We start from the raw sequence: 16,160 nt of genomic DNA on the forward strand, positions 1-16,160 counted from the left end.
TTTTCTTATTATCTTTATTATTACCTTCCCATTTGACTAAGTTACTTTTTAAATCCTTAGCTTTTTTATTAATTATTCTAATATTAAACGGTCTAAGTTTCCTTTGTAATGTTTCGTTAAAACCTCTACAGTAAGGTAGAAAAAACCATTTTTCTGGTTCAAGGTTATCTTCCTTTATTGTTTTTAAATTATCAGGATCACTGACTTTTAGAAATTTGTTAATGACTTTACCGGGGTATTCACTATCTTTTAGTTGTCGTTTAATCTTTTCCAGATAAGCAGAAGGTTGATTTGAGATTTTATTGATCCTATAGTTGAGGCTTTTAGCTAATCCATTTTTAATATGGTATGCATGATACGAATTGTAATTAAGAAACTTTTTCGAGTGCGTTGGTTTTTGATATAAGGAATGATTTGGTTTTTTGGGATTTTTTGACCTATCGATTAGGATATCTAGGAAAGGAAGTTTGTTTTCTTTTTCTATTTCTAGAGTAAATTTAATTTTTTGATGTTTAGAGTTAATCCGGTCAAGGAAATTAGTTCCGATATGTTGCCTATCCATATGGAAAAAATGTCATCTACGTAGCGCCACCAGATCTTAGGAAATTTTGGGTCATTAGCTAGGAAATTATTTTCAAAATAGATCATGAAAAGGTTAGCTAATACTGGGGATATATTTGATCCCATGGGGAGACAATCAGTTTGTTTGTATATTATGCCATTAAATTGAAAATCATTGTTTCTTAAGCAAATTTCTGTGGCAGTAAGTATACTATCTATACTTAGAGGGGTAACGTGGATTAATTCATCTTTCTTAGTTATTAATAAATTTTTGACTACAGTTAGGGTTTCTTTAACTGGGGTGTTTGGGTAGAGGCTTACTACATCAAAGCTCACCATAAGGCTATTGTCCTCGAAAGTAATGTTATTTAATCTATCAATAAAATCATATGAATTTTTAAGACAGTTTTTGGAGTCTACGAGAGTATCAAAAATCTTTGCAAGGTGAATCGATAGGGGGCGCGCGGGAGGGGGCGTTGCATAACTCAGGTCATTGACCCTGTGACATAATGAGTGACATAGTGACCTTGACCTACATTCTACACCTACGGAGGTACGAAATGTGGGGTTATACTACTACTAAAACGTTATTCCCAGTCTTAACCATTCAAACCTTTCCCACTATAAAGATTAGGCTATAACTATAATGGCTAACGGACTTTTGGGAAACGACTAAAATTTGAATTGTGCAACGAAAATATTCGTTGCAGTATTATATTACTTGGGAAGTAAATGAAGCTAAAGAACCCTATTTTTAAAAGGCTTAATATTATTTCGGAGCCTACATGGAGTTAAACCAAAAATTTTGGAATAGGCTTATAATTATTTGGGATGTTATAGTATATAAAAATCAAAATTTTGGAAAAGGCGTAATTTTATTTGGGAAAAATATTTTAAGAAAATGCTTCATTTACTTCCCAAACAATATTATGCCTTTTCCAAAAAATCCCATACATTTATTTAGTTTCCCAATTAATATTACACCTTTTCCAAAAAATTCCATACATTTATTTAGTTTCCCAAATAATTTTACGCCTATTCCAAAATATTGTTGTTTATCTTCATTTACTTCCCAAAGAATAATACGGCTTTTCCAAAATATTGTTCTTTATCTTCATTTACTTCCCAAATAATGTTACGCGTTTTCCATAACATTGTTGTTTATCTTCACTTACTTCCAAAATATTGTTATCTTCATTTACTTCCCAAATAATATTACACCTTTTTCGAAATTTTTTTATCTTTATGCACGTCCCAAAATAATATTACGAATTTTCCAAAGATTTGTTCATCTTCATTTACTTCCCAAATAATTTTATGCCTTTTCGAAAATGTTGTTTATGTTCATTTACTTCCCATGGAATATTATGCCTTTTCAAAAATATTAATGTATCCGTTTTATTAGTTTCCCAATTAATATTATTTCTGTTCCAAAATATTGTTACCTTTATTTACGTTCCAATATAATATTACGCCTTTTTCAAAATATTGTTGTTTTCTTTAAAATTGGAGCTGTTTACTTTTAAAATTGGAGCTTTTTCAATATTTTTCAATCCTGGTATGAGAATTGTAAATGTTTCAGCGGGTGTTTAAAATTTCAATGCTATATTTCCGTCGCGAGTCCATGTTATTATGTTTACCCCCTAGTAATTTTTCAAGATTGAGTGTGGAAGACGTTCGTACGCGCAGCGGTCTTAATGGTGGTAAGCACATGCGATCTTAAAATTTTCGAAAAATGTTTTTTTTTCGAAAGTCCCCGAGGTCTGATATATAATGTAAAATAGTTCACACTTGATACTCGCGAATCACGTCAGTTATGGCAGATTTCATTTCTACGCAAAAAAGAGGGGTGGCAACTCTCAGTATAAAAACGTACGAGGGTTTGATCATTCGCCTTCTCTTTTCTCTCTTATACCCTTCCATCGAGCGAAATGAAAGGCAAAGTTTTAGCCCCGTGTCTTTCCCTCTTAATTATGTCGAAATGCTCTATTACATATCTCAGTTTAACCTAGAGTAAAAATCATATCGCAATTATTAAATTTGCTAACATTTCTGAAATTTGCCCAAAAACTTTATCACTATGGAGCGTAGAGGGCATGAACGGGGACATGCTGGTTACCTTTAAACGACGCAAGGCCATACACGTATTCTCTTAAAACTAAATAATGTAATTATAATTTGTTTAGGGGGAGTAGAATTGTGGTTGAAAAGCCTAGATTAGTAAATTTTTCAAATTATTGAGAGGGAATAAATTGAGTATCAGTAAAGTAAGTTTGTCAATGGAATAGGGTGATGGAACATTGCTTTCTTAAGCATGTACGAATTAGTTTAAAAAAATTAAATATCTGTGCCTTCAGACACGTGATTAACCTTATTTTTATCGATACTTTTTGTCTTGACTAAATCTAAGACGTTCTGATTAATTAGTTACAGAGACATGTGCTTCCAAACATTGACACCGAAAACAAAGAAGTAGACCCGTATAAACATACGTGACTAAAATTTCAGTGGTCTTCAATCTAAGATCGTTGTTTAACCTTCATTTAGCAAAATTTTAGTTTTAAAACGATAGAAATGACATTTTGAACTAACTATGCGAAAGAGTATGCAGCCAGTATGGCATACAAGATGGCGGCCACGGTTAAGTCGGAGGAGTCGTGTTTTTTCGCTCTCGTCTTTTTTTGGTGGTGATATTTTTTTCATAAATTAAGAAATTATTTCACAGTAATGGCAAATTTTATTCTGAGTGTAATATAACTAATCACAATTAATATTAATTAAACATATTAATTAAAATACAAAAATATATACACACAAATCAATTTTTTTAAATTCAATTGGTTTGATAACCATATGGTGTGGTAGTATAATCGGGGAAAAACTCTGACTTTGTCGACGACTACTTGATATATTTTTGTTTGATCTATTGTAATGAGGGTATGATTGGGCAGGCGACGTATTTGGGGGCCAATGGGTACTTGGATAGAATTCATTTCAGGTTTCCCCTGGTTGTTTACGCCTAATAATTTTTTCCTAATGTCAAAGTTTACATGATTCTCGGTTGATGAATTTAAGTAGAATCCCTTAACTTTAATTATATTGGTAATTTTTTCTGTTGCGGGATCGTAAATGTTCATGTAATAATTTTTTGCGCCTGCACTTCCGAATTCACAAATATATGCGTCTTTACCGTAGGGTTCTAGTTCATTTTTTAATTCGCCAAGATAATCACCCGTGGGGAGTATAGGGACGCCATCTGGTGAAAGGTAGATCAGGCTGTCGGTATCCATATAAAAACAGAGGTCACCTACCATCTCGAGATGTTTTAAAAGATGAAGGCGTGCCATAGTTGTGGTATAACAGGCTATGACGACATTAGTGTGTTTATGAGCTATCTCATTCTCGGCAATGTCTTCTGATTTAACTAAGATGGTGTTGTCATTTAAAGTCATGAGACTTTTTTCTTCTTTATCGGGGTTGAGGATCAATTCGTATAGAGTCTTGGCGTCTTTTATGATGTCTGTTGAGGCGTGTCTAGTTTTCTGTCCAAATTTCCCCCAAAAAGAGTAAAGCATAAGCTTACTGAGGCATCTCAACCCTTCGTTCTTTTCGATTTTATCTATATCTAGATCTATCCCCTCAACTTCTTTGTAGTTCCTGACATAGTTTTCTTTGTCCTCTTGGGTGATACAATCGGCAGGGAAACCGCTAGCCATAGTTTTGTACTCTAAAAAGGCGTTTACGTAGTCTTTAAAAAGACCGCCTTGTTTAGTCTCTGTGTTGTATTGCGTTATTTTGTAGGACCAGGCTTCGTACATGCGCGTGATTTTGTATCCTCGCTCTACGGCGTATCTCAACTCGTCGGTAACCCAGGTACCCCGCAGCTCCCTCTGATCAGGTGTGTGTGAACAGTCACCTTGAAATTGAGTTTTACAACAGGTGTAACATAGGGGAAAGGTGAGTTTACCATTTATCCGAGCGGGTAAAACCAGATGTATGAGATTTTGAGCCGGAAGTACATCGCACTTGAGAAGGCCATCAAAAGAGAAGATATCGGGGAAATTGTCTAAAATAATTTGAGGATGTCCAAAAGGAATTTTACCCGTTTTGTTCACGAACGGATATAAACTGGTGAAATCAACGTAGTGCATTTTTTCTGTACCAGCTGTTTTATGGTACAGTTTGTTAGCGCTACAACGACCTCCAAAGAAAGCATCACGTGGGTTCAATCTTTTGGTTGTTTTAATACGAATGTCGTTGCGTTTTAAAAAATCATTTATTTCGGTGTTATTTGTTTTGTCCTTTAGCCACTCGCATTCCCATTTGACATTCACTTTGTAGTGGAGGGCTTCAAGTTTACAAATTTTTTTTCACGGTTTTTGTGTACCTCGTATTTAATGTTTGAGTGGGGTCGCCATGTAAAATCATGTTTCTGTTTATAGGGAAGTGAACTTTACAGCCATGATAGTAGCATCCCATGAATTCGAACACTTCTTTGTTTGTGGGGCAATAACCATCTACCTTTAGGGTTTGGATTTTAACCTCCCTACCTCTAAAAGAGGATTGAATAAGAATGTTTCTCTCGTGAGACGTCCATTCTAGCCATTCAATAGCGCCGAATGATTGATTTTCGCCAAGTCTGTAGTAGTTTGATGGGATGATGCTAATGGTGTTGGATTTGAGATAATTTTTACGATAGACATAGGAACAAACGCCTGGGAGGGTAACTGAGCCGCAATTAAATGGGTCTACGCTAGTAACTTTAAGTAGGAGGGACCGAAAGGTTAAACACCCCAAAAATAAGAGTAGAGTGTCATTTTCGCAATAATGATAAAGCTCCTTTAAAAAATTAAAGCCTTTACCCTTACGGACTTCTGAAGTGTGCCATTTTAAGAAAGTGTCCAAGTTTTTCCTGGTGAAATACTGACACCCGTAAGGTTCTGTCGGTGGTAGAGTGTCCTCCAATACGTAGTTAGTCTCTTCCTGTCTGTCAATAATGAACTCGTGGTCCACTACGTTGAAAAGGAAATGAGGAAAATACCCTTTAGCGGCATTAGGGAGACCGAAAGTAGCGGGAAACTTAGATAAGGCGACTGGGATGAAGTTGTACGAGTCAAGGAATAATATATTTGATAGTTTCATTTCTAAAATCCGAGTTCCGTTAATTTTCAATGATTCTGGTACAAATTTCTCGTCACGATTAATTATTTCTCTAATTAATAGTTGGTTGTCATAGTTACTACCAAAATGAGACACCACGATGACTTTCTTCACGTCGAATAAGCTAATCAAGTAATCTAGGAACGAACCAATAGGTTTGCCACCTGTGAAGCGTAGTTTGCGAGGCCCAAATTGATTACATTTAATACAATTAAAATCGAGGGACGTTTCGTCAATGCAGTCTACGCAGACCGAGATACTAACGCATAAGATGGCTTGATGCTCGTACGCTCCCAACTTTTCTGGGCATCTTTTCGTTTGTATACATTCAATGTCGAAGAAAACGTACATTATATCGGGTAAATAATTGCGTGGTTTTTTAGCAGGGTTAACATTGATTGTTTTGTCTTTGATCACTTGAATGTAGCATAAATGATCGCTGGGTTGATGCTTCTCACATATATGACAGAAAATCTCCCCACAGCTATGCCTAGTAGTACGTTTTACGAAATCAATTATTTTAAAGCAGCTTTTGCAATGGTAAAGCCGCTCGCAAAGGGCTTTTTTGTTACCAACAGGAACCAAATGGCTGTTATAACAATCGTCACCCCAGAATTTTCGTAGGCAGGTGTCGCTTGTTTTTTCACGTCCATGACAAACAGTCGGACGCATACATTTAAAGCAAAAATCATTGCATTTATGAGATTGAACACGCCAGTAAGGTGTGAGGCACTTCTCGCAAAAGTGTTCGTGACTAAACAATGGTTTTAAATTTGTTATGACGTTATAGTGATTATTCTCATTAAGTAGAAAGAGGCGTGGTCTGGTATCTGTAGGGTCATTTTCGCCTAAAATTAGAATTGGAACTCTGTTTTCGAATTTATAAACAAATATAGAATAGGACTATACTAAATATCATTTTTATAGGTCCTTGAAAAAAATGTTCGATCTCATCATCATAAAGTAGCTCGGCTAGTTGATCAAAGAGAATATAAGGGTCTACTTGATCGAGTCTTTTAAAGGATAGTTCAAGTTCCGAACGACAGTTTATACCCAGACTTCGTAAAGTTATTTGCACGTAATCTGTTGCTCTATATTCGCTTAATACGTGTTCCGTTATGGTACATATACTATCCACAGGATCATCAGTTATATTTAGAGTTATTTCCCTGCCATACATATTAAAATGTTCAAAAAATCTCTCGCTCTGCTCTAGAATTTCACAAGAGGGTACATCTTCTATAGGTGAAGGGGGACACCCCCCTCCCCATTGATCATAAACATTCGCCTCCGCCTCCGCCGAATCTACGATGGAGCTCTTTTCGCTGGGGGCGTAATCGGAAAAGTTCAGAGACATATATTCAAAAGGGTCGTTCTCCGTCTCGTCTTGTTGACACGCGTTATCTAGAATCTCCCCCATCTCCCTGCCAGTTTGTGAATTATCGAAACTGGGTCTTAAAGATTCTTCTTCACGGTTATCCCGTTCCATTTCTTGCTTCCGTCTTTTCACGCGGTCTAAGTAAGAAATTTTTAAAGGGGTAGGAATTAAATTATATAAATGTTCCAATTCGTCATGTGTTTGACACGTTTCAGGTGTACGAGGAACGTTCTTCATATAGTCTATTAGATCGAGGAACGTTTGAATAATATTTAAGCCGCCATTTATGATAAAACCGGGTAATGTTGAAGGTATATTAGCAGGATCTAAGTGTAAATAAGAGCATAGAAAATAATAAAACTTGTATATTTCGACTATGTTCCAAGGCTTATTTACGGCCATTTCGTCAAGTGTCCAGCGAAGTGCTTCAGCGTCCATGTTGAGGTTTTGACGATTGATGTTCGACTGTGAAGTACTGTTATTTTCTCACGTTCTTTATACTAGATTCATACCCCCCTTCTCTTCCTCCTCTCAAGGGGGGTCAAGGACAGTTGATTTTTCGAAATTATTGACTAACAATACAAGGTACTAGCAAAGGCCATCGCAGCTGATTTCCGACATGTTTATACACGTCTAACATTGTTTGACAGTGAACAATAGGTGATATAAGATAGACGTACGATGGCTTGACAGGGTGTCAAATAGTCGTATAACAAAACAACGAATTTGCAATAGACTTTATAATTCAACAAAAGGAATAATTATAACAAAAGAGTTGGTGCGACATTCCACTAGGTGGGGACTTCTTCAACAATGACATTGAGAAAATGTTAGGATAGAATTTCTTCAATCAATCAAATAGTGACAGTTCTATTTAAGGAATGTTGAGAATAGTAGATAAATAGGTCAAGTTTACTATTGTGTAATTTATTTACTCCTCAACTGTCAGGTACACAAAGCTTGTCAGGAATTCGTCGGATCTTGGAGATTTAAAAAAAACTGTTTATTGTGATATTTATCTTATTGGTCTTGAGAGTGCTGGAATTCCTTAATCCCTGGTTTGAAAAACGTACCTAAAAATACGCTTATAATCGAAGAAGGGGAGAGGGTTCTTCAACAATGACCTTAGGTCTTTGAAGATGTTAGGAAAATATTTCGTCAATCAAATATTGACAGGTCGAGCTAAGGAATGTGGGTCATAATAGATAAATAGGTCAAGTTTACTATTGTGTTATTTACTTACTCGTCAGCTGTTATGGAGGCAAGTACACAAAGGTTGTCAAGAATGCGTCGGATCTTGGAGCTTAACCCTCAAAAACTACTTATTGTATTCTTTATATTACTGATTTTGGGAATGTTAGAATTTCTTAATCTATGGTTTCAGAACTTTGACATAAAAATACGCCTACAATCAGTCAAGGACAATAGATATTTCGCGATAGCTACGTAGGAAATTTAGTATAAAAACCGTGGAACACGACAGAGGAGTGTATCATAATTCGAGAAGACCTTAAACGTGCAACATGGAAAATCAAGAAGCGGTTAAGAGGAAGATTGGCGTAACTAACGACCGAAAAATCAACGGTAGATTCCACATTTCTAGAGAATTGTTCCTGACAACGGGATTCGTGAACGGCACCCTCGATCCCGAGATTCGCTTATGTAGGAAGCAGTCGGTAAAAAGTTTCGCCATTTCAACAAGTACATAGGAGAAGTTGATCCCGCGTTTACCCGTATTAGCAGGATGGACGGCGGGAAACGAAACCAATAACTTTGAAATCGTTTTGATCGATAACGCAAATGAAAAATCAACTGTTGTGGCGTATCATAATACGTGTCATTTTAAAGATTTACTAAATGACGATTCCATTGTTTTGGACAGTCTGGAAACAGCGGCATTGAACCGAGTTTCGAATGCCGTTAAGGAGCATCTTACTAAGTTAAGTAACCATGAAATTGTATTCAAGCACATGGCTGATATTATTATAGAATTTTATAATGATATTTATGATATTTATATGGCGATCACGATCGCATACCGTGTTTAGATGGGCAGCCCGAAAAATTCGACGCAGTTGTGGGTTACTTCACCAATTTCGTAACATCGTACCAAGTGGTAATGAAATTTAATAATGTAACTGAAGAAGAAAATCTTCAAAGTAATTTTTATAATTATAATGTATTCTCGGTAATTTCGGGTCAAATAACTTATTTGAAAGAGAGAATGCACATGTTAACGCATTTTTAAATTTTTATCTATTTGATAATTTGTATTTTCTCATTGATGTTTCAAAATAAATTGAATTTAAAACTGAAAAACTGTTCCATTTTATATAACTAATACTACACAGAAATGATATAAATTTCTATCTTTTCTAGTTTTTAAATTCTAAGCCTACGAAATATAAAAGTAGATATAACTAAAGTGTAGGAAAAACTTTTAAACTTGTCGAAGTTTTTTGATTGGAACTTATTTTAAATAAAAAGAAGTAAATAAAGTACAAAAACAATTTATTTAAAATTCAAAAAAAATATTTACAATTTTTTTTAAACTCCCTCCCCCCTCCCTCCACTCAACCGGCTGCGAGGGTTTGCACGAGTGTACGGACCCCCTCGAACATTAAATCGTCCCGTCCCTCGTACACTCGTGCATGGCCAGCGGGGACTTCAAGAAAACGTACCCGGCGATACGTCAACAGCTGCGCGAGCTCCTGCATGACTCTGTTGGGAGAGAGAAAGAGAGAAGGGTTAATAAATAAAAGTATTGGATAACAACAAATAATAAAAAAAAATTAACTCACCGGAACCCGCGACAGTTGAAGGCCAGGAGGCTAAAAAAGAAAAAATTAAAATTTAGATAAACGCAACATTAAATAATGCATGAAAACTTACTCGTGGGGTATAAAAACGCAGTTGTTATACACGACCTGCCTTGCTTGATTAAGCAGGTCGTGCATAAACGCGTCATCCTCCACGACCTCGGCTAGTCCCGCCAGGTAGTTTATTATTTGATAAACTAAGGTGTAAATAAATAAAAATTATAATACCGTAGTGTAACGTAAAACAGAAGGTTCACTTACAAGTCCCCGTTGACGTTTAAGTCGTCCTCTCCCGGCCTGGGCATAGCTTGCCACGGATAATATATGGCCGGGAGAGGTTGATATTCGGGTTGCGGTTCGGGGGAGGGGGTGCTTGGTGGTGGGCTCGGTGGCGGAGACGGATTCCGGGGCCTTGGCCCTACCACGCAGAGTGGTCTCCGAGGTGGTGGCGAGGGGGCTAGCTCTATGGACTCGGGGGTCCCAGAGCGGGAAGAATCCGCCGAGTCCGAAAACTCGACGGGGGAATAGGGGGTATCAACCCCGTGGACGTAGCTATAGAGAGAGAGAGATTTTCTAAGTCTTAAATAAAACTAAGTTTAAAAAAAAAAAGTATTTCTTACCATGTTGCGGAAAGGTCTATCGCTTGGTTTAGTTGGTTGTTCATGGTGGTGGTCAGACAGAAAGTGGTAGCTTTGAGGTCTCAACTTCTTCATTTTATACTTTTTACTAGGGTCAAGGCGTGTTCGAGAACAAACAAGTGACTTCGAGGTATTTAGCATGTACGAGGGTAGAAAATTTTCGCGGGCAAAATTATCAGAAACCTTGCCATTGGACAATAGTTTCTCAGGTGAATTTTCTTTGGGGACATTTAGAGAAACCCCTTTAGCGTTTCTTGGATTGACCGTACGAGGGTCTTTGGTTTAACCGTATTTACCATCTCAAATAGTGACAGTCCATGTTAAAAGCTTCGCCCCTATAGTGAAAGGGTGGATGATGACCCTACTTTTCAAAATTATTTCTACGCGTTCACGGTGGCCTACCCGCGCCTCGCTTCCCCCTCCCCCGCGTGTCGTTTGGGCCCCCCACCCCCTACCCCCGCGTTTGGGGTTCGCGACCCTGAGGGGTGCACGCGCGCGTTCGTGTATTAATTGAATACGTTTAAGTACGAATGATAGTTACAAATAAATTTCACTCGAGTATTAGCCATGATACCGTTCACTACACCTGGAAATTTGATTATTTTCGGTCCTTCGGGATCTGGTAAAACAGTTTTATGTAAACGAATAATTGAAAATAAGGACAAAATGTTTGAACCTTAAGTCGATTTAGTTGTTTGGCATTATAGTATATATCAGCCTTGCTACGATAAACTGAAACAAATGGGCGTAATTATGCGTCAAGGTTTACCCGACGTTACTATATACGATGGCTCTAAAACAATACTAATCGTCTTAGACGATCTCATGTTAGAAAATAAAAATAATATTTTATCAGAAATATTTACTATGCAATCGCACCATAGGAAATTATTCGTCATCACCCTTTTACAAAACATATTTGAAAAAAACTTGAGAACAGCCTCTTTAAACGCGCATTACATGATTCTTATGAAAACTGTGAGAGATCTTATGCAATTAGTGGCTCTCTCTAAACAATTGGCTCCCAACAACTCTAAATTTATTGTAGAATGTTATCTGGATGCGACAGAAAAACCTTACGGGTATTTACTTTGCGATTTAACCCAGAAATGTCATTCCGATTTAAGGTTTAGAACAAATATTTTACCGGGAGAACAAATAGTCATCTATACTCCCAAGAAGAAAACGATATAATTAAACGACGAATATCCCTCTAATAGGAACTGCAATTAATAGTGGTCAAAATCAAGAAATAGAATTGGTCAGTCAAGCCGCGGGTGAAGAAATAGATGTTGAAGATGAAAATACAACGAGCCATTCACAAGATTCTTCAGTGTCAAGTACAAATAAACTTGGTGGAAAGAAAAGAAAATTTATAGAATCTTGGAAATCCCAGTATGACTTTTTAGACTACAGTGAAAATGAAAATGTCATGTTTTGCAAAGTTTGTAGGAGACTTGAGAAAGGGAGTTATAAAGAAAGCTCAAATTTTTTCATCAGAGGTACAAGTTACTTTCCAAGCATTAGCTATTCAAACGCACCAAAAATCTATTTCACACGCTAGATGTGTTTCTGTGGAGAAAATGTGACAGAAAAGTCCTCAGAGCCAAGCCCTTTACCAGCTGCTATGTTAAAACTCGACGAAAAGAACAAGACTAAACTGACACACATATTTAATACGGTATACTACATTGTAGTGTCCAATTCTTCTTACAATAAATTTCCTGATTTGTGCAACATACAAAGAAAAAATGGTGTTGATCTGGGAACTGCCTATACTAGTCATAACAAGACTGTGCCATATTTTGCCGATTATATTTCACAGGTTTGTAAAAATGAGACAGCAATGCAGATAAAAAAAGCAAATTATTTTTCCTTGATCATGGATGGTTCTACAGATAGAAGCTGTAGTAGCCACGAAATCATTTATGTTTCTTTTCTTGATGCGGGCAAACCTGTTACGAAATATTTAGCAATATTACATTCAGAAGCTGGTACTGCAGCAGGTCTTACCAAATGTCTGCAAGATCACTTTGAATCTCTCGGAATTATGAATTGGATTGAGAAGTTGGTTTGTATTGGTACTGATGGGGCTTCGGTCTATCATGGGAAAAACAATGGATTAATAGAAATACTAAGGAAGCAAAAGCAAAATAGATTTCTTATCGGGGTTCATTGCATGGCTCACAAAACTGAACTCTTGTGTAAAGAAGCGTTTTGTGATAATAAGAATATTGAAGACTTTGCTGAAATTATTAAAGACATCTTCAAGTTCTACTACAAGTCCTTCAAAAAACTTGATGCAATACAAGATATCGCCAATGAAATACAAGAAACAATATTCAAATTTGGATCACTTCCAAAGACTCGTTGGCTTATGTTTCACTTTCAATCGGTAAAAGCGGTAGAGAAAAATTGGAAGCCTTTAGCACTCCATCTGAAGGAGCTAATAAATACAAATGACACTAAAACAAGGGTAAAAGCCTTGCATTTATATGAAAATATTCAAAAATTGTCATTCATTGCTACCCTAGCTCTAATGTACGATATATATTTTCAACTTGGGCGACTTTCAAAACAACACCAAAAAAGGGACATCCTAATATATGAAGCAAAAGACGAAGTCGAAAGTGTAGTGAGGGAGATAAGAAATCTCAAGTTAGACGGGGGAATGAAAGTAAAATCCATTACTGATGAACTTTTACAAACACCTGGTGTATTTAGAGGCCTAGATATTAAAATGGATTTAGAAAATGCAAACTCGTTTCTACAAGAGAGTGCAATGCTTTGTGAAAATGTGGCTTCTTGCCTAGAAAATCTCTACTTAACCACTGAAAAAATTCCAGACGGTCACATTTTTGACTCCAGACTCTGGCCATGTGATAGTATTTTGGCTGAGTTTGGAACATTAGAAATTGAAGAAGTGAAAGCTTTTTTCCAACCAATGCTAAGTGAAGAAGAAATGATGAGCTTAAAAACCGAGTGGATAGGATTCAAAAGAATGGTATCTACCCAGTTTCCATTGAAAGTCAAAAACAGCCCAAAGGAAGTATATAGTCTAACAATTGAAAAGTATTCGCATCGCTATCCAGCTCTTTGCAAAATTTTGGAAGTTATATCATTAGTGGTGCCCTCTTCAGCTGAGGCTGAAAGAGGCTTCAGTAAATCCAATGTCATTAAAATTAGCAATAAAACTCTAATAAGTACTAAGAACTTGGACAATTCCTTACGAATATGCTTGGAAAAAACCACATTACAGGATTTTGATCCCAATGGAGCTCTTGCTCTCTGGCTAACTGATAGTGAGCGAAGATTTGGTCACCGAAATAATGTTAAACGCGATAAGGATAGTGTAGAAAAGGAGGACGGATCATATGACATTTGGAAACTAGTCGAAAATTTGTAAAATTGTGATAAAATATGTAAAATTGTGATAAAATAAAAGTTAACTGTTTTTTATATTGATATGCTACTTTTTCCTACAGTAAAAAATTTAAAATTAATTAAAATTTTACTTCTTTTGTTTTTACGTATTTTTTATTCTCACCAATGGGACCGGTAAAAAAATAATAAATGCAAGGGTCACTGGTCCCAAGGACCAGTTTAATAATTCCAACATGAGGGGTCACTGGTCCCGAGGACCACTAACAAAATTCTCCTTATTTCCAACCCTGAAGAGTACTTAACTATCTCTTCAGTTCAGTTTTTATCAGTTCAGTTTAAGAAATAAACCGAACCGAACCGAACTGAAAACTGATCAGTTTAAGAAATAAACCGAACCGAACTGAAAACTGATCAGTTTAGAGATGTGCAAACTGAAACTGAACTGAAGCAATCAAATCAGTTTAGTCCCTAAACTAAATCCGAAAATAACTGAACTGGGTAAACCTCACTGCAGTTTTTATTAATAATGAGCAATAGTTCTGAAATTCAGGTAAATAAGTGGGTAGAAAGTTATCCTCTCGACATTAGAGGTTTCTTAACTTTTTATTAAATCAATTAATGAGTATAATGGATTTTCTCTTCCGCCAAGTTTGAATGATGCTAATTTCGAGAATATGAAACCTGATCACGTGTCAAACTATAACTTAAAAGCTGTTATTTTTAAATTTTCCAATGAAATAGTAATGTTATTTCTTTAGTCGAAGTATAAATATTAATTGCATTTTTCGAGAATTTTTTAAAGAGTTTGTCTGTGGTTCTTGAATGAGTGTGGTGGATGATATTCACTAATTGGAATGAAGCAAAAGCCAATGAAAGATAAAACATATGCTATATGATCTTGTTGGGTTAATTTCTCAACAAATTATTAAATAATTTTATATGAATAATCACGGTTTTTCTCACGTCAAGCAGGTCTAACAACGCTTGGTTTACCTTTAATAGAAATATAATGAAAAGTAATATTCTTAAAGTTACTGCTTATTTGGAGACTTTTCCTTCCGTTCTCTTTGCAAAATTAACTCTATCTGAAGCGAATATTATGCATCCGAAATATTTTATACTATTTGCAGCTTGCCTTCTCTGCATTCGCATTTACGAAAATATGATAGCCATATTTTTCCATTTTTAATCAAAAAAATATTTGCGCGAACAATGCAAATATATATGTGCCCTCGAAATTACAAAATTTTCGATTATATGAACTGTTCCATCTTGAGATAGTAGAACTACTTCCAAGTCTACGAAGCGTTTACTTAGTATATTACTTCGCCTATAATCTTGCTCCTCTGCGGTTTTCCCCTGTGATAAAATGGACTGTTATTCATTTCAGTCATCAGTCCTAACACACTCCTTTTGCGTGTTATTTTTAACATTACATTTGCTCGAGCTTGGTGAACAATTTGTTGGAATGATCGTTTATTTTCATGGACTAAGTATAAACAGTACCAATGACAATGGGAACCTAGGAATATTTGCATTTATTTTCGAATAGATAGCTATGACATTATTTGTTCAAGTCTTGATGGCTTTACTGACTCTCTGTTTGTATTAAAATGTGCAATCAAATGGAAAATGCTTTGCTAAGGTATAACAAACAGCGAAGTTAGATTGGCTTTTGGGCCTCCTTTCGATTTAAATTTTAAACGAAAACGACTACAGTCAAATTTAAAATGTTCTGAACGGAGCGGTTCATTCAACCTGAATCGATGATCATTAATTAACTTAACATTTTGTAGTTGACATCTGAGGTAAGTATAGCTGGGTTCTGTTTCCAGCAAGGATCATAAACTGCACTGACCTGTATTTTTTAAGTGTCTACCGGGTAAAATGAATAAATTTGTATTAGCAAGTTTTAGGTTTTGGCGAGAGCACGGGCATTCAAGACATGATATAGATAAATTTATTTCCTTTTGAATTTTTCGTTAAACCGAAAACCAATAGGATTTTAGATTTTTAATACGGAATGTTTTATTTTTTATAATATGTATTTAATTCATATTATATGTATTTTTCATAAGTCACAGTTCAAAAGAAACATTCCGCTATATCCCTTTCAAAAATTAAGACTAAATCAGACAATCGATCATGCGCGATAAGAAATGATCGAAAAAGAAAAAAAGAGATGGCGAGATGTATTGCATCGTATTCTAGACGCCACGT

At 35.9% G+C, this 16,160-nt stretch overlaps 1 protein-coding gene across 1 annotated transcript; it reads left to right on the forward strand.

The window, feature by feature from the left end:
• Positions 1-10,695: 10,695 nt before the first annotated feature.
• LOC149685847 (zinc finger protein 862-like) lies at positions 10,696-13,962 on the forward strand. Its single transcript, XM_089871065.1, has 3 exons — positions 10,696-10,765; positions 11,777-12,000; positions 12,121-13,962. The coding sequence occupies exons 1-3, from the start codon at positions 10,696-10,698 to the stop codon at positions 13,960-13,962; spliced, it is 2,136 nt and encodes a 711-aa protein (XP_089727191.1).
• Positions 13,963-16,160: the final 2,198 nt, after the last annotated feature.

Source organism: Phalangium opilio, unplaced genomic scaffold (assembly GCF_054372755.1).
Source record: "Phalangium opilio isolate 3A_F unplaced genomic scaffold, DU_Popi_V2 ptg000032l_1, whole genome shotgun sequence".
NCBI classification, from domain to species: domain Eukaryota; kingdom Metazoa; phylum Arthropoda; class Arachnida; order Opiliones; family Phalangiidae; genus Phalangium; species Phalangium opilio.

Bases quoted from the DNA above. Each gene is read 5' to 3' on its own strand.
- LOC149685847 (XM_089871065.1), top strand. From the start codon at position 10,696: ATGTACGAGGGTAGAAAATTTTCGCGGGCAAAATTATCAGAAACCTTG. The intron at 10,766-11,776 runs GTGAATTTTCTT...TCCCTCTAATAG, and splicing joins ATTGGACAATAGTTTCTCAG to GAACTGCAATTAATAGTGGT. The intron at 12,001-12,120 runs GTTTGTAGGAGA...TTCACACGCTAG, and splicing joins AAAATGTCATGTTTTGCAAA to ATGTGTTTCTGTGGAGAAAA.